At 38.7% G+C, this 23,396-nt stretch overlaps 1 protein-coding gene across 3 annotated transcripts in view; it reads right to left on the bottom strand.

Moving 5' to 3' along the window:
• Positions 1–548: 548 nt before the first annotated feature.
• Positions 549–23,396, bottom strand: part of CDC42SE2 (CDC42 small effector 2) — a 118,350-nt gene continuing 95,502 nt past the window's right edge. For 2 of the 3 annotated variants that reach the window (XM_012002439.1, XM_012002440.1), the window contains 3 exons: positions 9,727–9,828; positions 4,017–4,132; positions 549–3,238 (listed from right to left, as the gene is read on the bottom strand). In XM_012002439.1, the coding sequence (XP_011857829.1) occupies positions 4,034–4,132; positions 9,727–9,828 (201 nt within the window). In that variant the 3' untranslated portion in view covers positions 549–3,238; positions 4,017–4,033. Of the gene's footprint in view, positions 3,333–4,016; positions 4,133–9,726; positions 9,829–23,396 lie in introns of all 3 variants that reach the window. The other variant, XM_012002438.1, reaches the window with a different exon arrangement.

Below are 23,396 nucleotides of genomic sequence, written 5' to 3'. Positions count from 1 at the left end.
TCCTAATACAGTAGCTGATCACTACATGATGCTACTAAGCACTTCAAATGTGGCTAAGTATGAGAATTCTTAATTTCATTTCATTTTAATTAAGTCCTACATGTACTATAAGGACAAGATACTTCATCATGGAAAACTGTGTAGATATCTTGATACCTTTGTTAAACATCATGTGGTTGATAGGCAATAAAAACATACAGAAAGGGTTTCACCATGTTGTCCTGACTGTTCTCAAACTATCCACCCACCTCCACCTCCAGAAGAGCTGGGATTACAGGTGTGAGTCACTGCACCAGGCATAAAAGTTTTATTAGTCCTATTTCTATCCATTTAATTTTCATTCTAAGTATTTGTTAAATTAAAAGGTGAACTGTGAAGTTAAAGACTACAATGATTGATAGAAATTTAAATTCTCTTTTAAATCAGAAAGTTTTAAGTTGTTTTTTGCATGATAGGAGTCATGACTGAAAATATACGTATGCATTCTGGTAAATAATTCCCTCCTTGAAAGAAAACAAAAATGAAACAAATTTAAAGGAAAGGCCAACCAGGATTGAAAGAAAACATTTATTGAATCAAAATCAATACTTTCTTTTTAATATCTACAAGCCAACACAGAATTCATTTTATTCAAGAATGAACACAATGTACAAAAAAAGTATGCTTATATTATAAAAATATGTCAATTTTATCTTCTGGGTGCTTAGCAGAAGTCATTTTAAACAAAATCAAGGCATACTTGTTCTCTATAATGAGTCTGCTATAACTTAACAACAAAGTGAAAGCTAATGTACTCCAAAGTATTTTTAAAGGCCCACTGATAATGCTGCACTGGAAATGCTAAACCCAATGTGAACTAAAGTCAACATTTCCGCTCTATGCTTATTGGCACCACTTCATGCCTCCATCATGGGAAAGTACCTCTTTTTACAGAAAGCAGAACACTGCTAACAGAATCCATGTGATTCAATCTTCAGTTTCCCTTGCTTAACATTTGTTAGCATGTATTTCAGCAAAGATTAACAGTATAATGAATGTTGAGTAGTAAAATCCTATTTAATTAGCTTCAATTTAAAAATGAGATATGCTGCTATGGGGAACAAATGACCTCTTGAGATTTACAACCCCATTTATAAATGTGGGAAAGCTGCCTCCCTAAAAAAAAAAAAAAAAATTATGTCCAAGGTTACTACCATATCTTTTTTTGTAATTTTCTTGATGTTATTGGCACCTCCCAGGCACTTTGGCATGTGCTCCTGTATAAAGTGTAGTTACTGTGCCTGTAGAGTTAGTGGCAGCTGCAGAGTAGTTATAGGCTGACAAGTCCACTTTTGGCTTACCATGGTGATCCGATCCAACACACGCTGGTCGTTGGAGCAGCAAAAAAAAACAAAACAAAACAGCGATTTGGAAAAAGAATAAAATCATGAGTCGGGGAAAAGGTTCACGGCTTCCCGTATTGTTGTTCCAGGAGTTATATGACAAGTAGAAAAACTGTACTAATTTAAAGAGTCAAAATAGAAGTAGACTAAATAGCATGAGTGCTGATAACGCCAAGAAAACCCAATCTCCCTTCTAAAGAGCTTGCACACAGCAATGTCCCTGGCCAAGAAACTGATCGTGCCTGGCTGAGCAGAATGACAACGGTACTCAGGAAAATTCCACAATGCGACATCCACTTGGTGAATCAGTGACAATGGATAAATTCAACTTTAGAAGTTACTAAACTGCAAAATGTCTACTCTGAAGATGCAAATGTTTTTCCTTGGCAGATCCTCTCTGTGCCTGGGATTGACACAAAGGCTCAAAACTGCAAAATACAAAGATCAAGTAGTCTGGTGCCCCACTGTACTGGGTAAATTAAATTTTAGAAAGTGGAGGAGAAATGCTTTCACGTTTTACCTACATTAACCTAATGTTTGTTCAGTTGCCTGTTTTGCAAGAATCTGGGACTAAGGTAAATGAAGGCAGAAGATAACGTGATCCCTGTTCCTTTATTCAAAGTTATCTCAAGTTTTTAATTAAGCCCCATTTGTTACATGAAACGTTAATCCTACCAAATGTAGTTAGGTAGGCTTGAATTGGACATAGGATTAAAACAGTTTAATGAGAACAAGACCACTGACTCTGGCTTAACACCACACTCTAACAGAAAAGAAGAAAGCTTTACAGAAATATCTGAAACATACAAAATTTGTGCAAGGACAAACATATTTTAGAACCTGAGCAAAGGCTTCGTACAGGTTGTTTTCATTGGCAATAATTCAGCCAGGTCAGTATGTATGTTGCTCTTACCAACTGACGTGGCCCCTAAAATATGTAGAGCACAGACAGGCCAGTGACTCTGGAGGTCTGCAGTTAGTAGTACAGGCCAGAAGTTCAAGAAACTGCTACTGGAAACAACTGGATACCATAACATTAAAAAGAAGTAAAAATAAAAGAATGAGTGCAGAAAGAAACGAACAGCTAATAAGATGAAGATGCTCAGGATCGGACTGGATGAGAGTATGACCACAACACTCAGATACGTAACCACACCTGTTTACAACCACAGGTCCTTGCTCTCAAAATAAATATATATTGAACATTTACAACAGAATGAATGCCTTATGAATGCAAGCTTTTCTTTTATTGCAATTCTAATCAAACAGACCAAAAGGTCATACTTCTAAAGCTACAAGTAATCTTTTTCAATGAAAATGATGTGACTTGGTGCCACAGCTAAACTTTATCTAATAGCAGCATCATCAGCCCATGGCAGCAAAGAAATGTTCATTTCTGGCATCCCATGAGCTCTCACCGAAGCAACTTCATAAAGCATGCAGATACCTATTCTGCTGAAGTTTCAAACAAAAATGATCATTGTGCTTGTGGGTCTCATACCTTCCAAAATATACATAAATGATGGCAAATTAACAAATAATAGCAGGTCCTTGCTTTCCAATAAAATCGTAAGGCGGGGGTCGGCAGTGAAAAGAAAAATGTTTAAAATAGAAAAAAAAAACAAAAACTGCAAAATGGTGTTAGCATTCACAAAAAAGATCATGCGAAGATCAGATCCATACTGATTAAACATTGAAAATTCAGTGACAATCCAAAGAACTCTGTCCATGAGTCCAAAGGCATGCAGGCCAGCTGAAGGAAATGCAGGATTCGTCTGACAGTATCTTCTTCAGAGCAGAACAGTAACATCTCACTGGAATAATCACGACAGGGTAGACAAGGTGCCATCACACTTCTTTTTTGTAATTCAAAATAAAAGAAACGCAATCACAGGACAAAAAAAAATTACAGAATAGTGGACAGAGAAAATACAGAAATTCAAAATAACCCTATAAAACAAAAAAAACTTCAAATTATTTCTATATTTTCAGGGTTTATCCTTTTTCAAAGTAGTCTTTTTAATTAATCTGAAAAGTTTATAAACAATGAAGTGTTAACTATAAAATTATTACCCATGAGATTATCTTTAGTATCAATACTTTTTTGAGACAGGGTCTTGCTCTGTCACCCAGGCTGGAGTGCAGTGGCGCATTCTCAGCTGACTGCAACCCCTGTCTCCCAGGTTCAAGCAATTCTTGTGCCTCAGCCTCCCGAGTAGCTGGGATTACAGGCATGCACCACCACCCCCAGCTAATTTTTGTATTTTTAGTAGAAATGGGGTTTCACCATGTTGGCCAGGCTAGTCTCCAATTCCTGGCCTCAGGTGATCCCCACTTAGGCCTCCCAAAGTGCTGGGATTACAAGAGTGAGCCACCAGGCTCAGCCTCAATACTCAAAATAATAATTTCACTCTTGTTTAAAGGACACATAAGAAGCATCTTGTCATCAGAATCCTCCCCAACCAGATGTTTTAAAGTAAGGAAAAGAACCTAAAACTTAGATTCAAAGTGCAGAAACGACACTTAGCTGAGTAATTTTGCCTTTCCCAGTAAATTCACAATTAAAACACTATATATATACTATTATTGGCCTGGCCATGTCTGGCCTTCAGGTCCAGACCCCCGAGTACTCACTGGAGAAAGGACCAGGGCTATCCCGCCTTCGTATCCACGAGCTGCATCTGCACATTGGCAGGCATTCCACCTCCGTAGCCTCCCTTGGACTGCATTTGGTTCTGAATGGAGCTAACCTAAAACAAGACAAAAATAAAACAAAATGGAAGTCAGGAACTAGGTCCGGTGCAACTAAGTAATTCTTTTCCCAGATTTTTATCTGAGCTGCTTTTTTCAGAAGGGTACTTTTATAGAAAAAAAAACTTTTTATAGACAAACGTTTTCTGGTTATAAGGACAAACAGGCTAGCAATGGAAACATTTTTTGCAAAAACCCCTGTTTTCTCTATTTCCAAATTACGAGTCCGTTTGTAATTCACAAGGCACTTGGTAACATCTGAAAAATAGTCAAAAATATATAGATCAACTCCACTTTTTTTTTTTTTTTTAAGACAGTCTTGCTCTGTTGCCCAGGCTGGAGTGCAGTGGCGTCATCTCAGCTCACTGCAACCTCCACCTCCCCAGTTCAAGTGATTCTCCTGCCTCAGCCTCTCTAGTAGCTGAGATTACACACACACATCACCACGCTCAACTAATTTTTCTATTTTTAGGTTTCACCATGTTGGCCAGGCTGGTCTTGAACTCCTGACCTCAAGTGATCCGACTGCCTCGGCCTCTCAAAGTGCTGGGATTATAGGCATGAGCCACCGCGCCCGGCCGATCAACTCCACTTTGTTTCTCAACCTCAAGTATCTTAATTTACAGATATCTCACATATATAATCACCTCAATTACCTAGTAAAGAATCAAAACCAAGAAAATAAGCGTGAATAAAACTGGACCAACCAAAGATAAATCTTAAAAGTCTGTGTCATAAAATGTACCATGTTAACATAGCCTGATAAAGTAAAAAAGAATCAAAGAATCCAAAGACAGATAGTCCCAGTTTATTTATTAATATTGTAACTGGGTAAACTATCCTCTCTGAGTATCAGACTTCTTATTTGTAAAAGGGTTAAGATGGTAATCTCTCCCGACCACATTACAAGGCTGTTTCCCGATAGACTGCAAGATGTACAAAAGCCGGGATATTTTCTTTTTGCTGAAACAAAGGCACATAAAGTCATTTGCAAACTGTGAAGTACTTTTAGTATATCATTACTATTCTAATCTTAGTTCATATAAATTAGCAGTCTGGAAGCAGAGAACTGGAGAGTCAGGCTAGAATGCTAGAAGAAGGAACACAAGCAATACGATTTTGGAGATGATGGCCTAACAGTGGAGAGGGAGCACTGGCAATGTGGTTGAGCATTTCATGGAATCAGCTCAAAGGGCCCTGCACAATTCCATGATTTGGAGGGAACCGGGGCATCATTCATTTATCAGTCATCTGCTTATCAAATACTTACTGAGCACCTACTGTAATATAAGGCATGAAGGGTGAGGTGCTTTCCACTGGTGATTCTGAGTCAATATATTTAAAGAAAGACTTGTCTAACTCATTTTTGGAGTCAGTCAGGTTTCAATATATACTATAATAGAAGATAATGGCAAAACAGAAAATGCATAGCTTATTTAGATCAAAAGAGTCTAAATGAGAATATGTGTTTGGCTCTTAAATGGGGACATTTTTACTAACCTGGAAATTTACTTACATGGACCATCTTATTTGTATGACATCACATTATAAGGTATTGCTGTAATAGTCACATTAATAAAATGACTACTTCAGGTAAGAGTGTAAGAAGAAATCTGTATTTATTTTTGTTTGTTTTTTAAACATAAACTTCCTCAGTTAATGCAGTGTGAAGAGGCTAGGGCCTGTCATATGACACTAGTTCAAATTCATCATCTGCCCCTTTATGGTAACTAACATTAAGTTATGCGGCACAAACCTGATACCAAATAACTTTCCACCTAACATGGCATGTTAGCTTTTATAGATATTTTAGGTCTGTCTTAAAAAACATCTTTATGACCAGGTGCAGTGGCTCACAGCTGTAATCCCAACACTTTGGGAGTTTGAAGTAGGCAGATAACTTGAGCCCACGAGTTTGAGGCCAGCCTGGACAACATAGTGAAACCCCGTCTCCACAAAAAAAATACAAAACCATCCTGGCCAACACGGTGAAACCCCATCTCTACTAAAAAAAATACAAAAAATTAGCCGGGCGAGGTGGCGGGCGCCTGTAGTCCCAGCTACTCGGGAGGCTGAGGCAGGAGAACGGCGTGAACCTGGGAGGCGGAGCTTGCAGTGAGCTGAGATCTGGCCACTGCACTCCAGCCTGGGTGACAGAGCAAGACTCTGTCTCAAAAAAAAAGAAAAAAGGAAAAAAACAAAACAAAACAAAATACAAAAACTAGCTGGGCATGGTGGTGCAGGCCTGTAGTCCCAGCTACTGGGGGAGGCTGAGGCAGGAGGATCGATTGAGCCTAGGAGGTCAAAGCTGCAGTGAGCACTCCAGCCTGGGCAATAGAAAGAGCCTTTGCATAAAAAAAAAAAAACCCCAAACCAACCAAACAAAAAATCTTTGTTTTTACACTATGCATTCAATAATGCCACGCAGATTCTAAGAAAGAAAAAAAGTAATTTTTTCTCCAAAAGTCAATTCTTCAATTTAAAAGGTTAGGTTTATCTTAAGTAACCTTTATTAAGTAACTTTAATAAGTAATCTTTCAGTGCTGAGATTGAATGTATTATTGTGACTGTGAATATACAATATTTTAACACAGGATATTAATGAACAGGTAACAGAAATCTTTTCTGGAAAAAAGGTAGTAGAAAAGAAAGTCTTTGACACTAAGTAAAGGTAGAATAAGAATATATTTAGAGGAAAAAAGAAATTACAAGTCATCTAACCATTCAATAATATAGTTCAGGCAAGCCTGTTGCATATGCGTCAAGCCACGTTCCTAATACTAGCTGCTCAGTTCTTTTCTTTGAATAAACAGCATGTCTATTTATGGTTTTTTCTTATTTATTATTGCACTGCATAGGAGAACATAATTTTTCTAACAGAATCAGGCTCCTCAAATCAGAACTATCCATGATACTTTCAAGAAAAGTTACTTGGCCAGGCGTGGTGGCTCACACCTGTAATCCCAACACTTTGGGAGGCCGAGGTGGGTGGATCACTGGAGGTCAGGAGTTTGAGACCAGCCTGGCCAACATGGTGAAACCCCACTCTACTCAAAATACAAAAAATTAGCCAGGCATGGTGGTGCATGCCTGTAATGCCAGCTACTCGGGAGGCTGAGACAGGAGAATCGCTTGAACCTAGGAGGCAGAGGTTGCAGTGAGCTGAGTTTGTGCCACTGCACTCCAGCCTGGGTGACAGAGCAAGACTACATCTCAAAAAAAAGTTACTAACTGAACAACACTGTTCCGAGCAGCAAGAACACAGTGCTCTGTGACGGTGGGATGGATGCTGAATATTGCTTTAGAGATAGCAAACTCAAATATGAATTAACTACAGAACACATTTGGGAAACACATTTAGCTCTAAAGAGCTGAAATACTTCATAAAAAGTCCACTTCAGTAGCAGAGAAGGCTGCCTGGAGACAACAAGGTAGAAACTCCACCACAGCTAAAGTCCCATCTCGATCCTGCATCTAAGATTAAGAGCCAGGTGTGCAAGCCCCGCAAAGTACAGTCCTAAAGTTCTACCTAAACTATGAGAAGCAAAAAAGATAATATGCCAATGATAGGTTTTTCATTCAGGGAGGAATCTTAAAGGAAATTCGGAAATGTACATAGGATTTTAAATGCTACAAACTAAAATTTAATTCCTCCTATACAGTTGGATTTATTTCTTTGAGATGGGGTCTCAGTCACCCAGGCTGGAGTTCAGAGGCATGATCTCAGCTCACTGCAACCTCCCGCTCCCAGGTTCAAGCAATCCTCCCCTCTCAGCCTCCCAAACAGCTGGAATCACAGGTGCACATTACTTCACTCAGCTATTTTTTTTTTTGTATTTTTGGTAGAGACAGGGTTTCACTACGTTGCTCAGGCTGGTCTTGAACTCCTGAGCTCAGGTGATCCACCTGCCTCAGCCTCCCAAAGTACTGGGATTATAGGAGGGAGCCACCATGTCTGGCCTTATAGTTGGATTTTTAAAAAATCTGAGGTGGCAGAGACAACATCTGTTGATGAGAGAGAAATTAAAATTCACTATATATAATAAATTTGAAACTACCCATTCTCTTTATTATAGTAACCATATTAATAAAAGTAATAGGGCCCCAGTTAGTCTTTCTACACTATGTCGATGCAGGAAACAAAGCTACTGACTATTTTGACGGCGACATGATATCTCTTGCATTTCCACAAAGCAGTCAAGTGAAACAAAGTACTTTTCCTACAGATTTAAAACAAACAAGCTGTTTCCTTTCCAGGAAGGTTCAAATGTCACTCCTTTGCTTACCTAGTAACTGCAATGACAAACGTCGTTGCTGTATCCAGGATACCCATCTACCTATTTTTAAAGTTCCTGTTAAGTCTTTTGTTAGTGCCGTCTAGTAAGTTGGTATACAGTGGATCATAATTTTGTTTATAAAACCCTTATTGACTTTCTGGTTCTGAACACTTTAGGGATCATTTAGATACTTGTTTACTTTAGGAATGGGGAAAAGAGTCAGTCTGTTGATCCTTAGTGGCTTGCTTTAAGGCAAATGTGAGGAACAACTCTGACAAGAACCTGCATTTGGTGCTGCTTCTATTATAATGCATTCTGGTTTTCTCTTCAACAAAAATTAAAGACTAAAAGATCAGCTGAGTAGATCTAAAGCCTATTCTGAAACTCACTGAAACCTCTATTAAAAGACAGCGAATAAATCTTATTTCTGATTCTTCACATCCTGCTGGCAAATGTGACAAATTTTTACTGCCTTGACCTAAAGGGATATGTGAAAATTCTAATCCTATGCTTACTGCATGAGAACTTAGAGTAAATAAATCACCAACATTCTAATATTATCAGGTAAAGATGAATAGTTTGTAACAGGGGGCCCAAAACCGGAAGTGGCCTGTTAGGAACCGGGCTGCACAACAGGAGGTGAGCAGCTGCAAGTGAGCATCACTGCCTGAGCTCCGCCTCCTGTCACCTCCGTGATGGCACGAGATTCTCATAGGAGCACGAACCCTGTCGTGAACTGCACATGTGAGGATCTAGGTTGCGGACTCCTTATGAGAATCTAATGCCTGATGAACTGAAGTGGAACAGTTTCACCCCAAAACCATTTCCCCCATGGAAAAACTGTCTTCCACGAAACCAGTCCCTGGTGCCAAAAATGTTGGAGACCACTGGTTTATAAAGTAAAGCAATAAAAATGTGTGCAAAAGGCAACTAACTGAACTTAAAAGAACGAAAAGAGATTATTATTTAAAAGGCTGATATCCAAGTCTCTTTGGTGGGAGCAAGAGAATCAATAGGATATTAACCTCTACTCTGAACCAAATCCTTTCAAGTTTCAAAGTATTTATTCGGGACAAAGGCAGCTATGAAGAATTGCGTACAAGAAACAGAAACAAATACATAACCCAGCAAATTCGAAGAGATTAATTTTTCATCATTAGTTTGCTTCTCTCTCTTCTATGCTCATATTATGTATTTACATTCACTGTATACAAATTCATTTAGCATAATGCTATTAAAAATATTTGTGCCTATCACACAGGTTTCACATGACTATGCCCCAATGCCCTACCTGCATGTCCCACCAACATACTTACTGAATTCATTCCACTGAACAGGTCTCCTGATCCAACATGAGCCGTGTGCACAAAGTTTGTGGGCTCTCCAATCATACTTCTGTCAATCCGTCGTCGCCTTTTCTAAAATATGGGGGAACAATGTGTTGAGAAAGTGATCTTATGAACAACTTATCCTGATGAATTTTTATACTATGACTGTTTAATAAATTTGCCAAGAACACAAAAATGCCTAGCTCTTAGACTGCCACAATTACTTCTTATGATGAAATCCCCAAGAGAAATATATGCACAAAAATGATTAGTAAAGCAAAATAACAGGTTATTATTTAGAACTTAATAGATTATTTGGTCTAGTTTTGGTCATCCACATATTTGTATAATAACCGCTTAAGTTTTATTCTTTTTAAATAATGAGACAAATGTAAAATTACCCTCAGTCACTATTATTGTTGGCAAAGAACACAGTGCGGTTTGAATACAATGTCTGATTTTAAACATTACTTTCTGGCTTTCACCATTAACAGACGTATTATATTTTGATGGTTATTATTCAGATTATACCCAATTACCTTTCTATGCTAAAATGAATCTGTCATTTTAGCTGGTGGGGGTGGGGGTTGGAGGGTAAGAGGGTGACAGATTTGGTCCTAGTCCATTCACTCTTCTCTGGTCTGTTCTAGCTGGGAACTAAACCTGTTGACTAACTAGGCTGGGTCTTACTGACTCTTCCTACATTTTTTTTTTTGAGATGGAATCTTGCTATGTTACCCAGGCTGGTCTTTAACTGGGCTCAAGCAATCCTCACACCTCAGCTTCCAAATAGCCAGGATTACAGGCATGCACCACTACGCCTGGCTGACTCTTCCTAGTTTTTGACAACCACTTCTCATGGGGTGCTAAGCCCCATTTTCCAGTAACTTTAGCCACCAGCTGGTATTCCTGTTCTGACCAATATGCTCATCTACCCCTTAGAGATTACTTCCTTACCATACTGCTGTGTTTCACTGATTAAGAGTTTTCCAGCTTTGAAGATTATCTTAGATCTGTCCTGTTTCCATGACCCCTTAGATATGATAATCTTATTGGGAGAGATCACTGGCCACATTGGGTTAGTGTCCTACTATGGGGCTCTGCTTATCCCAGTTTACTGTCAATAGTATACTTCTGAAATTGCAGCTTCCCTCAAAACCAAGCAGAGTTATAAACTTGTTGGATCAGCTGCCTTTGAACATAACACTTTTATGTCCTTATCTATTGAAATGCTGGCATGATCCTGATAAACCTTAAAATTTTATCAAGACAGTCCCATATGACAGCTCCTCAGGATGAGAACACGACTTTCTATAAAACCACAGAAGTGGCGAGCCCATGCATATATTTTAGAAGTCAATATACATTGTTTTACTGTCCTCTCATTTATATTGTCATAGATAGAAACAAACAAAAAACAAACCCTGACGCTTTTCCTTTGAAATATTTATGTTCTTCATCCTTAGAATTCAGCAATGACATTAGACCATCTCCAAGTTTGTTGGATTTTCCTTCCAGTAATTCTGCATGGCACATGGTTATATAAACACAGGTTTTCTGTATCTTAGAAAAGTTTTATTCTATTAGTTCCTTGGTAATTGCTCCATGTGTTCATTTTGCTATTTTTGGAGTTCCCGCTACGTGGACATTTGAACATGTGTGTGTCTATAATCTTCCAAGTTTCTTAGATTTCCATCATTTATTTATCTTTATAATTTCACTGCATTGGAAAATAACTCCACTTTATCCTCTTCAGAGGTCCACGCTAGACAGTAAATATTATAACTTTGCAGGCCAACAGACAGTCTCCACTGTAGCTCTGACTCAACTCTGCTATTGTAGTATGAAAACAGCTGCAGAGCACATGAAATTAAATGAGTGTAGCTGTGTTTTGGTAAAAATTTATTTACAAAAACAGGTGACAGGCTAGATTTGGCCTGTAAAAGTAGTAGTCTGCTGACCCCAGCTCTAGATTTTTTCAGTAGTAGCCACATAATATTTTCCATTATGGTTATTTTTCAGAAGCTCTTCGTTATGACATGTCATTGCAATATTTTTTAATCTCTGAAAAAGTTGTATTATAGTTTTTCACTCTTTTCCCTAAAAACAATTATACAAATTATAAGTCTATAACACTAGGGAACAAAATACTCTCATTGCTTTATTTGAACAAGTTTAGTTTTACTTCGAGCCCTTTTTTGGAAGTTGGTAAGAAACTGTCTATTGGGGCCCTGTTCCATAGAATCATATGAAACTTTCAGGTTAAAATGGTATCATAAAGTCAAAAGAGGCTTTTGTCTATGTGTTTTAATTTTTCTATTTCTTAGCACAACACACTGGTTTCCTGTTATCCTTTTCTCGCAATATTGCTCCCTCCGATGATCTTAGAGGTGTCTCATACAAAGACTCCCTGCCCCTAATGGCAGACTTGCCACCCACAACCATCCTTTGATCTGGAGTGCAGCAGTGCACTCGACTTTTCCTCTGTTCCCCACAGACTCAGTTTGTCTATTTCCAACCACCCCACTCAACGTACTTCTCTTCATACTATTTTTGTTTGGAATGATAAAGCATAATTCTATAAATTACCCTTAAACAATGCTAGCTTATCTTTTTTAGGAATAAGGTAAGGAAAAAATGCTAACAGTTTTGTGCCTTTCTGTTCTTAATAATATATTATTACATTTCCACTAAATTTTCCTTATTAGGAAGCCGTTTGGGCAGGTCCAGAAATGTAATCTTTACCATCACAGGATACGAATTTTCTCAGCACGTGGGCAGGACAAATTATTGTGATTTCTTCCCCAGTGAGCCCCCTAACTGACAGGTAGAGAGGGAAGCTTCTAGGTTCTTGTCAGGACAGTAGCCTCTGCAGGACACCAGACTCTTCCCAAGGCTTTACGCAGTCAACATGTCAAGATAACTGCTTCTGATATACAGAGAGAGCCACTTGGCTCTCTCAAGCAAAGGAGGAGGTGGTACCAGAGAATCAGACCTACTTCCAGACCACTAGGAGGAGTCTTGATCATCCCTTGTCCTGTGAACATGCAGAAACAACAACTGACAGTTCTCATTCTGCATATTTCCTCCAGAAGGGTGTGTTTAGAACTTGCCAAAAGGCTCCACTTGGTCTATACCTCCATATTAAATGATGTATTATCACAGGATTGTGTTGGGGGAGAACAGAAACCACAGTGTGCTCAGGCCACCACCCATCTCACCCAAAAAGAATGAACAGATATGCTTGTGAAAGAAGGGTATTAACACATACTCACAAACAATAATTCCGCAAACATGATTACTGAGAATATTCAAAAGCTGGTAACAAAACTAGTTCCCAAGAAGCTACTCTCACGCTGAAAAGCAAAGGATGAGAAGACTTCAGCTTACTTCTGTTATACTGTGTTATTAGATAATATATATGAATGTGAAAATAGTGAGTATTTTCAACTTGAACTATACCGAGCTGGGAGTCAAACCTTAGTACTGGAAGGTTTCTTCATGGCATCTAATATAACACTGTTTGTGAGATATGAAAGAAGCTTTCAGTCCTTTGCTCCCCAAGGCTGAGGGAACTCAGCTGTCCAGAAACTGAAAGAAGAACTGTGTTGTGCGAGCACAGTAAAGATAAAGACCTAAGATGAAAATAGTAAGATAAGGAAGAACCAGATCACATAGGGTTTGTAAAGGACTGAAGTGTGTGATCCTCCCAAGAACAATGGGAAATAATTGAAAGTCTTTTAAAGCAGAGGAACAACATGATCAAATAGTTTTAGAAGACTATTCCACAATAGCTATAGGTGGAAAACACGTTAGAAGAGGTCAAAATAAGTTATTAATGCTGGTGAAAAGGGATTATGTGGATTCAACTAATAACACAGATGGAAAGAAGCGGATAGACTGAAGAAAGTGGTCAGTGGATAAAATCAACAGCATTTGGGCCAGGCGTGGTGGCTCACACCTGTAATCCCAGCACTTTGGGAGGCTGAGGTGGGCAGATCACCTGAGGTCAAGAGCTCGAGACCAGCCTGGCCAACACGGTGAAACCCCGTCTCTACTAAAAAATACAAAAATTAGTCAGGCATGGTGGCAGGCGCCTTAATCCCACCTACTTGGGAGGCAGAGGCAGGAGAATCGTTTGAACCAGGGAGGCGGAGGTTGCAGTGGGCTGAGATCGAGCCATTGCACTCAAGCCTGGGGGACAAGAGCGAGATTTCTCTCAAAAAACAAAAAAGGCATTTGGTTGCAGGCTGGATTTGGTAACTGAGCAAGGGAGGAGTTAAGAAATATGCACATGCTTCATACTTCCGCAGAGTATGCAATTCACTGGGTTCGGAAAGAATCCAAACTGGAGATAAAAGACTGAGACTCACCAGCATTAACAAAGCCATGTTAATAAGATTTCCTAGACAAACTAAATTTCTGTGGTTGGGTAAAGAAGAAGCCATCAAAGAAGGCCAAAAAGAAACAGGCTGAAAGTCAGTAGGAAAATCAGCAGTGTGTACAAGTGTCAAGAGGGAGCAGGCAACAGAGCTGAAAGGTGATGAGAGGTCAATTAAAGACAGAAATACATGCACTGGATTCAGCAGTACCACGTCGATGGGCACCTTAGTGAGTGCTATGTCAGTGGAGTAAAAGGAGGAGAAGACACACTGGAGGGGACTGAGGTGGGTCTAAGAAGTGGAAAATGGCGAAAGAGAACAGAGATAACGCTGGAGAAAAGTCCGGCCTTCTGGACAGGAAGAAGATAGGTCAGTGGCTGCAAGGAGAAAAGGAGATGAGGACAGATTGAATTTTTCCCCTGTAAGATGGCAGAGAATTCATTATGCTCAATTTCTAATGGGAAAGATCCAGTAAAAGAGGTAAACAAAAAGAAGGAAAAAGAAAATGGATTGTCAACATTACAAGGTTCCTGAGAAGGCAGTAGAGGTGGATCCAGACACAGGTGGAGGTGATCTTGACACTCTTTCCTACAACACTCTATCAAAAACCTGGATTTAAATATAATTAAATATTCTAAAATATAAAAATGCAATATTTTCAGGCACAATGTGGACATTTAAGGAATGGCTCACTTATTTGGACTACTGTATTAATAGTCACGGGTGGCCAGGCATGGTGACTCATGCCTACAATCCCAGCACTTTGGGAGGCCAAGGCTGGTGGATCACTTGAGGTCAGGAGTTCAAGACCAGCCTGGCCAACATGGTGAAACCCTGTCTCCACTAAAAATACAAAAATTAGCCAGGCTATAAGAATGATAAAATGAACTTTGGGGACTTGGGGCTCTGGAAGAGTGGGAGGGGGTCAAGGGATAAAAGACTACAAATACAGTGCAGTGTACATTGCTCGGGTGATGAGTACCCCAAAATCCACAAATCACCACTAAAGAACTTACTCATGTAACCAAATACCACCTGTACCCCAATAACTATGGAAAATTAAATAAATATTTTAAGAAAAAAAATTAGCTGGGCATGGTGGCAGGCACCTGTTATCCCAGCTACTCGAGAGGCTGAGGGAGGAGAATTGCTTGAACCTGGGGCTGGGGGGTGGGAGGGGGAGGTTGCAGTGAGCTGAGATCACACCACTGCACTCCAGCCTGGGTGACAGAGTGAGACTCCATTTCAAAAGAAAAAAAAAGAATAGTCATGGGCAAACAAGGGGAATTCCGGAGTCGGACCTCCACAAAGAAAAACAGGAAATGGTGCACTCTGCTCTGATACGTATTAACAGTTGTCGTTAGCAGAGTCACCGTGTTTCCTGGAAACAAATTCTTTATAGGGAACTTTGTTAAGAATGTCAACCATCTGAATAATCCTTGCATCCTGAAAATACTAACTTTTATTCTGCATAAGGTAAAGGACTAGAGACCCAAATGAATCACTATGTTAGTGTGGAGGGGACATTAGGCAAAATGTCTCTTCCCATGACTTTTTACATTATTACATCATAATTATTAAAGATAATGAATTAATTTGGAGTATATGCAAAGAGGCGAGAAGCAGGTTAATTTCAAAGTATGTGCTACTGTGTGAACCATATTTGCATCCTTATCTAAACAAGTATGTATATAACCATACTTTACCTCCATCACATTTCTGGCATATGGATCAAACTGTAGCTTCTAGAAAACAGTAATTACATAATCACTTAAAAGTTAACACTTCCCCAAAGACTATTCTCTGGGCAGCTTAGTGTGCAAACACAGGTCACTGAGAAGCAAATGAAGGCCAGGTCCCATCAGGTTAGCAGAAGGCCTACAGTAAGAGTAAAAGATGGTACAGCCTGAGGTAGTTCTAGAAGCAGATACAGAGTGAATAAAGAAAATGAAAATACCTGCCATCTGGGACAGTGAAAAAAGCTGGAAGTTTCAGGGTATAAAACAGCAATCATTTATGCAAATGTGGCCAAAGTAAATGAAAGGCTGAAAGCTATGCTACTGACTCAACTTTATGACCTGGAGAAAGTCAGTTGAGTTGTATAACTGAATCCCTAAATCTATGAATTAAATCTAACAAGCCCACTATTTCCAAATTTTGTCTTGGGGCATCCCAGCAAAATCCAGGGGTGCCAGGGTTTTCTATTTGAGGGAAACACAGTGAGACTCACTGTGTGTTTGACACTGAGTGAGCTACCAACTTCAGATAATTTGTAACTTCAACATTAGAACATACATTCTTTTTAACAGCATATCCTTGTGAAGCTGAGTTTTCAGTGGTTACTGTGAAAAAACCCAAGCACTATGCAAAAGTCAGTATGGAACCAGAAAAGAAGGTGGTGGTGTTCAGTCTGATTCCACAGTTTGAGAAGTTGTATAATCCTAACCGGCACAAACACACCGTAAGTATGTAACTGGTTATTTAAGAATTAAATAAAAATATTTTTCCTTTCAATTTATATCTTATTTTTTAAAGGCAAATAAGTTGTTGGGACATAAATCTTTACTAAGTTGTTTGTACCAAATTAGTTAATAAACAAGTCTGTATGGTATTTCTCTTGGCCTAGAGGCACCATGAAAAAAATTACAGAACTGTTAAGGGAAGTTTGGGAACCTCTGAAATACATTCATTTTTTGAAATATTGACAGTGTAATTAGGAACCAGGCATTTCTAAAACAAGTGGGTACTTTTTTCTGTGATGCAAGTGACTGATTCCCTGGGTGTGTGAGCTGCTTCCGAGTTAATCAATCTAGTTCACAGTACAGAAAAAAAGACTAACAAAAGTTGTAATAATATAAAAAATGGACTTGACATTTTTTGATGAAAATGATCTTCCTAGTGGATATTCATTGACACAAAAATTGAAAGTACCTTTTATGGTAGCAATGTCAACAAACTATATGAAACGCCCTTGCCCCAAGTCTCTCCCTACTCATTCTTTGAGACCCAACTCAAACATAACATTCTGACTTGAGGCTGTTAGATATTTCCTGTTCTGAACATTCAGAGCACATGGCTCATATTTCAATTATAGTACTTAAAACATTGTATTGTAACTTACTTGCTTACAGTTTGATTTTCCTACACTACTACAAGTTCTGTAACAGTAGCTGTGCCTGACACACAGTAGACAATAAATGACTGTTGAATGAATAAAAGGCTTTTTTAAAGAAACAATGTCAGCTCAGTTCTCTAAAAATTGTTTGTCTTATCTAATATTATCGCCAAATATTTCTCAAGAACCTATTATATCTGGAAGATGTAAACAATGTAATGCCAATTCTAATTGAGTTTACATTTCTGCACAAAAAATACTTATCTGCTGATTTAATTTTCTCTGTTTCATAGAAATGCTGTGTGCTCTAGGGAGGTTTTAACTGGTAACACTGTTTTAATTTTTATATTGGGTAGAACCTCTAAAGCAGTGGTTCTCAAGATATAGTATACATCAGAATCCCTGGAAGGTTTGTTAAAACACAGGTTTCTGAGTTCTAGTCACACAAGAATTTCAGATTGAGCAAGTTTGGAGTGGGGCTTTAATTTGCGTATCTAACAAGATTCCAAGTGATACTGATGGCTTAACGGTTTAGAAACACTGGCTCTAAAGATTAACAGCTGAATGACTATTATTAAAAAGTCAGGCCAAGCATGGTGGCTCACGCCTGTAAGCCTAGCACTTTGGGAGGCTGAGGGTGGATTGCCTGAGCTCAGGAGTTCAAGACCAGCCTGGGCAACATGGTAACACATCATCTCTACAAAAATACAGAAAATTAGCCAGATGTGGTGGCACACCCCTGTAGTCCCAACTACTAGAGAGGCTGAGACACAAGAATCTTTGGAACCCAGGAGGCAGAGGTTGCAGTGAGTCAAGATCACACCACTTCCAGTCTGGGCAACAGAGCGAGACTCTGTCTCCAAAAAAAAAAAAAAAAAAAATTACATATAGTCAACAATAGATGCTGGTGAGGCTGCAGAGAAAAGGGAACACTTATATGCTGCTGGTGGGAATGTAAATTAGTTTAGTCATTGTGGAAAGCAGTATGGCAATTTCTCAAAGAAGTGAAAACAGAAGTATCACTTGACCCAGGACCCCCTTACTGAGTATATACCCAAAGGAATATAAATCATTCTACCATAAAGACACATGTACACGCATGTTCATCGCAGCACTATTCACAATCGCAAAGTCATGGCATCAACCTAAATGCCCATCAGTGGTAGACTGAAAACGTGGTACATGTATGCCATGGAATACCTCACAGCCATAAAAAAGAACCAGACCATGTCCTTTGGAGCAACACAGATGGAGCTGGAGGCCATAACATAATACCACATGTTCTCACTTACAAGTGGGAGCTAAACATTGAGTACACATAGACACAAAGAAGGCAACAACGGATATCAGGACCTATCTGAGAGTACAGGGTGGGAGGAAGGAGAGGATCAAAAAACTACCTAATGGTTACTATGCCTATTACCTGGGTGATGAAATTATCTGTACACCAGGTAATCTGTGACTCAGTTTACCTATATAATAAACCTACACATGTACCCCCTGAACCGCAAAGGTAAATTAAAAAATAAAGGTTAACAGCTGAATATTTAAGAAGTAAAAATGGGTAATAAAGAGTACTTATAAGATACCGGGCGCAGTTCCAAGAACTTTAAAGCCATGAACTCATTTGCTAGCACCTTCTATAGCAGTATATGACATTTTACCTTCCCTTCAAATCTGGGATCCTCTGGCAAACTCTCACTTCTTGTCTCAGCCATTGCTCAGAAGTCCTCATTTGTTCACCTTTGTACTCTCTACTGAATAAAGTTTCTTTTTTTTTTTTGAGACAAGAGTCTCACTCGTCACCCAGGCTGGAGTGCAGTGGCGCAATCTCAGTTCACTGCAACCTCCGCCTCCTGGGTTCAAGTGATTCTCATGCCTCAGCCTCCCAAGCAGCTGTAATTACAGGCATGCACCACCATGCCCAGCTAATTTTTTGTATTTTTAGTAGAGATGGGGTTTCACCATGTTGGTCAGGCTGGTCTTGAACTCTTGACCTCAACTAATCCACCCACCTTGGCCTCCTAAAGTGCTGAGATTACAGGTATGAGCCACCATGCCTGGTCAAGATGGGAGTCTTAACAGTGTCCGGGTCCTGGATACTCATGTTCAAGAAGCTGAATCCACCCTTCCCATGGGTGGTAATCTGAGTTGATAAAACTGCCTGTGGAAGTCTGGTTTCTAAGAATATAACAAAAAATTTCTAATATGTTAAGGGAAAAATGAAAGAGAAACAAGGTTTTAGATACTGCAGAGACTGGAAAAAAAATCTGCTCTTCAATAACTGAGTAGCCTACTTTGGATTCCAAATTCTCATACTTAGGTCAAAACTTGAGAAAATAATAAACTTCTTCTATATACAAACTTGTACTGTATCTTCTACGGTGAGAAAAATAAAAAATTCTACTTGTCTGGCTTCTAGAGCTTAGCTCACTCACTGGAATGCCAGCAGTGGCCCTCAAGTGACAGAGTGTATATAAGGAGCTATCTCTATAGGAGATGAGAGTCACACCATAGATCACCACAGAGAAACCAAAACCAGCTAGTATTATAAGCAGAGAATTATCTAAGTCAAAGTACAGAAAGGAAAGATATTTTGTGCTGGAAATATTCATAAATAAATAGGTGAGCTGTTGGTAATGCATTTACAATCTAATCATAAGTGTGGTGCTGTTGGTATCTGTCGGACAACTAACCTTTTCTTACTCAGTATGTATTTTGCAGCTTGTGACAGATGAGAAGTTTGCAAGAGACCCCAAAATTTGTTTTTAAAAGGAATCTCTAAAGCAAATCTATAGTGACCTTTTCAAGGGCCAAATTGCTAAAAGCAAAATTGAAGGAACTAGTTGTTCTCATCTCTCAGTGAGAAACCTGAAGTGAAAACAGTTTTTTTCTCCTTCTATTTAAAATTAGTATCTGGTTTAAGTCACATATTCCAAGGATGAAAACTGAAGCACAAAATAGGTCAAAAAAAAAAAAAAAAAAAGGAAGGGAGAAACTAATTTGAACTAGCTTTCAAGTATTAATGATATATTTGTCAATGGTGTTAAAAACCTTTCACTAGAAATTTCTGCCATTATGGGTCCATCTGGGATTGTTCCTATCCACTCTATATATACAGTGTACAATGTACCTAGGAAGGTATTACTTGCCAAAGTCCCACAGCTAACTAAAATCAGATCTGGGAGTCTTCCTTGTCCACTGTTCTTTCCTTCACATCACTGTGCGAACAACCTTGTGTTTCAAAGCAAGTCATATAATTCCCTCCAAACATTTACTATATAAAATTGAGATACAGATATCGTGTTTATATTAACTCTATGTGAAAAGTGTTTACAACTGAGTCAAATACTGTACTATAATTAATTTTTCTTATACCACACTTTGCACTGGAATTGCTTCTGGCTTGCTTAGCTTAAAAAAAAATTCTGTCACAAAATTCACACACAATGTCTGCTTAACTTTTTTTTTTTTTTTTGAGATGGAGTCTCACTCTGTTGCCCAGGCTGGAGTGCAGTGGCACAATCTTGGTTCACTGCAACCTCTGCTGCCCGGGTTCAGGTGATTCTCCTGCCTCAGCTTCCCAAGTAGCTGGGATTACAGGCACCTGCGACCACAGCCAGCTAATTTTTGTAGATTTTAGTAGAGATGGGGTTTCACCATCTTGGCCAGGCTGGTCTTGAACTCACCTCGTGATCCACCTGCCTCGGCCTCCCAAAGTTGTTTGCTTAACTTTTAATGAAACCATCATTAATTGTTCTAATACCCTCCATAAGTATCTCGTGGTAAAACTGATAAGATGCTGCAAGAACAAATAAAACCAAAACCAAACCAAAACAAACAGTGATAGGGGATAAGGGAGGGAAATGAAGAAATTAAAATGACAGACATGTTTCTCATGAAGTTAATATATATGAAAGCATTTGAACTAAGACAGTCTGCAAAAACGGCAGATAATAATTAACACTTGGTAGCAAAAAAATGCTTTCTGAAATACTGAAACACTGCTTGTTTCACTGTAACTTATCACCTAGTGCTGTGTATCCACATAGTCTCATAACTCAACTTTATATCCAACATGGATGTTCATTTCTATTTGGGTAAAATTTACTGATATATACTAGAAAGAAAACTGGTCTTAAAATGCAAAAGGCTCTGCCACTAATTCGCTGATCCTAGTTTACTAATTAACTTCTTAGTATAGTTTCCAAATCTGCATGCATGCATGCCCACATGTATTTGACTACATTTGCCTATGATGTCTCTAAGATCTAAAATTTTAAGACTGTATGAAAATTATTTTCATTTCACAAAACAAAATCACATATAAAACAAACAATATACCATCTGCTAAAACAAGAATGTAAGCATAACACCTTTTCAAGAAACTGTAAGAAAGCTCAATCGACAAAAGTAGATGGAACATAAATACCAGAAATATCCAAGAACCAGAAGAATTTTTACTATGTGCAAGGGTGATAAGTGATCTGACCAAACTTTAGGGTACTGAGTACTTTAAAAAGAGAACTGAGATCTGACCTAGAATTCGTCTTATATGAGAGCTGCTAATAAAATGTATCTGTAATATTTCCTACTCAGTATGAACAAGTTTGATAGAAGGATGAAAAACTGAATGATTTATACCATCTGTTTACATCACAGATGAACAGATTCTTAAAAAGTGCTTCTAAAAATGTTCAATATATTATAAACATCATAAATACCAGCCCCAGATAGTTATTAAAATGCCATTATTAAATCCCAGATAATTACTTAAGTTCTAATTTCCCTTTAGTCACAGATTACATATCAGCAAAAACATTTTATTTTTCTAGAACAATGCACTACCTAGTCTTAACTCACTACTGATTTGAAAAATAATGCAATTTTGAGTTCCTCACCAGTATTCCTTTTTTTCCTATTTGTATACATCAAGGCCATGTGAGAATCATAACCCAATCCTCACCAACTCTAGAAAGACAAAGGCTTAATCCTCTTCATTCTTGTTGTGTCTAGGCTTATAAAACCCCAAGAGTCAGTTTTAAAGTTTCATGCTATTGTTGTTTTAGAAGCAACTCTTTTTTTGAGACAGAGTCTCGCCGTCTCCCAGGCTGGAGTGCAGTGGCCCAATCTCAGCTCACGGCAAGCTCCACCTCCCGGGTTCACGCCATTCTCCAGCCTCAGCCTCCCGAGTAGCTGGGACTACAGGCGCCCGCCAGCACGCCCGGCTAGTTTTTTGTATTTTTAATAGAGACGGGGTTTCACCGTGTTAGCCAGGATGGTCTCGATACCCTGACCTCGTGATCCACCCGCTTCGGCCTCCCAAAGTGCTGGGAGGATTATAGGCATGAGCCACCATGCCTGGTCTAGAAGCAACTCTTTAGCCATTTTAATAATTAGCCACCTCATGAAAACATGGAGATTTGCACATCATTTACACAGTAACAGAATTTGCAATTAAAGGCTATGTTTTCTAAATAAACATAATTTCCCAGATACAGTCAGATGACTTTCAAACAACTAAAGAAATGTTTGACCAGGCTAGGTCACTCATGCCTGTAATCCCAGCACTTTGGGAGGCTGGGGCAGGAGGATCACTTGAGGCCAGGAGCCTGATACCAGCCTGGGCAACAAAGCAAGACCCTGTCTCTGCTGGGGAGAAAAAAAAAAAAAAAAAAGGTAAATAAATGCTTCAGTATTCATACCAAAAGAAAGAAAGCTTCCAGTTAAGAGAAACACATAGTGACTCCACTTAACATTGCCTGTTAGATGAAGCAAGACGGTATTTTCCAATGGGCATACAGAAAAAAAAAATTGATGCTTATTTGCCATATGTATTTTAAAAATGATTTAACCATAAGTTTCTTTTCTCTTTTGTTCATAAATTTTTTCCCTGAGTTTCGTTTCTTTTCCTTTACATGGTAATTATTTTTGTCATAACAATGATAATAAAATACTTTTTCTGAACTCCAGAGCTCCATGCTCTGACTACCATAATCAATGGTCTACAACATGGAATGTGCTCACCCAAAGGGGGCACATAAAATGAACTGTTGGAATGTGGGAGGAAAATACTAGACCTTCTCTTTATTTTTCATCTCTTTTAAAAAATTAAGCTCTACTAATAAGTCATATATAGGCTGATATGGATGTCTGTTGGC

This window comes from Mandrillus leucophaeus, unplaced genomic scaffold (genome assembly GCF_000951045.1).
Source record: "Mandrillus leucophaeus isolate KB7577 unplaced genomic scaffold, Mleu.le_1.0 Scaffold688, whole genome shotgun sequence".
Taxonomy (NCBI): domain Eukaryota; kingdom Metazoa; phylum Chordata; class Mammalia; order Primates; family Cercopithecidae; genus Mandrillus; species Mandrillus leucophaeus.
The sequence above is the reverse complement of the archived record's forward strand: the minus strand, read 5'-3'. Positions and strand labels throughout refer to the sequence as shown.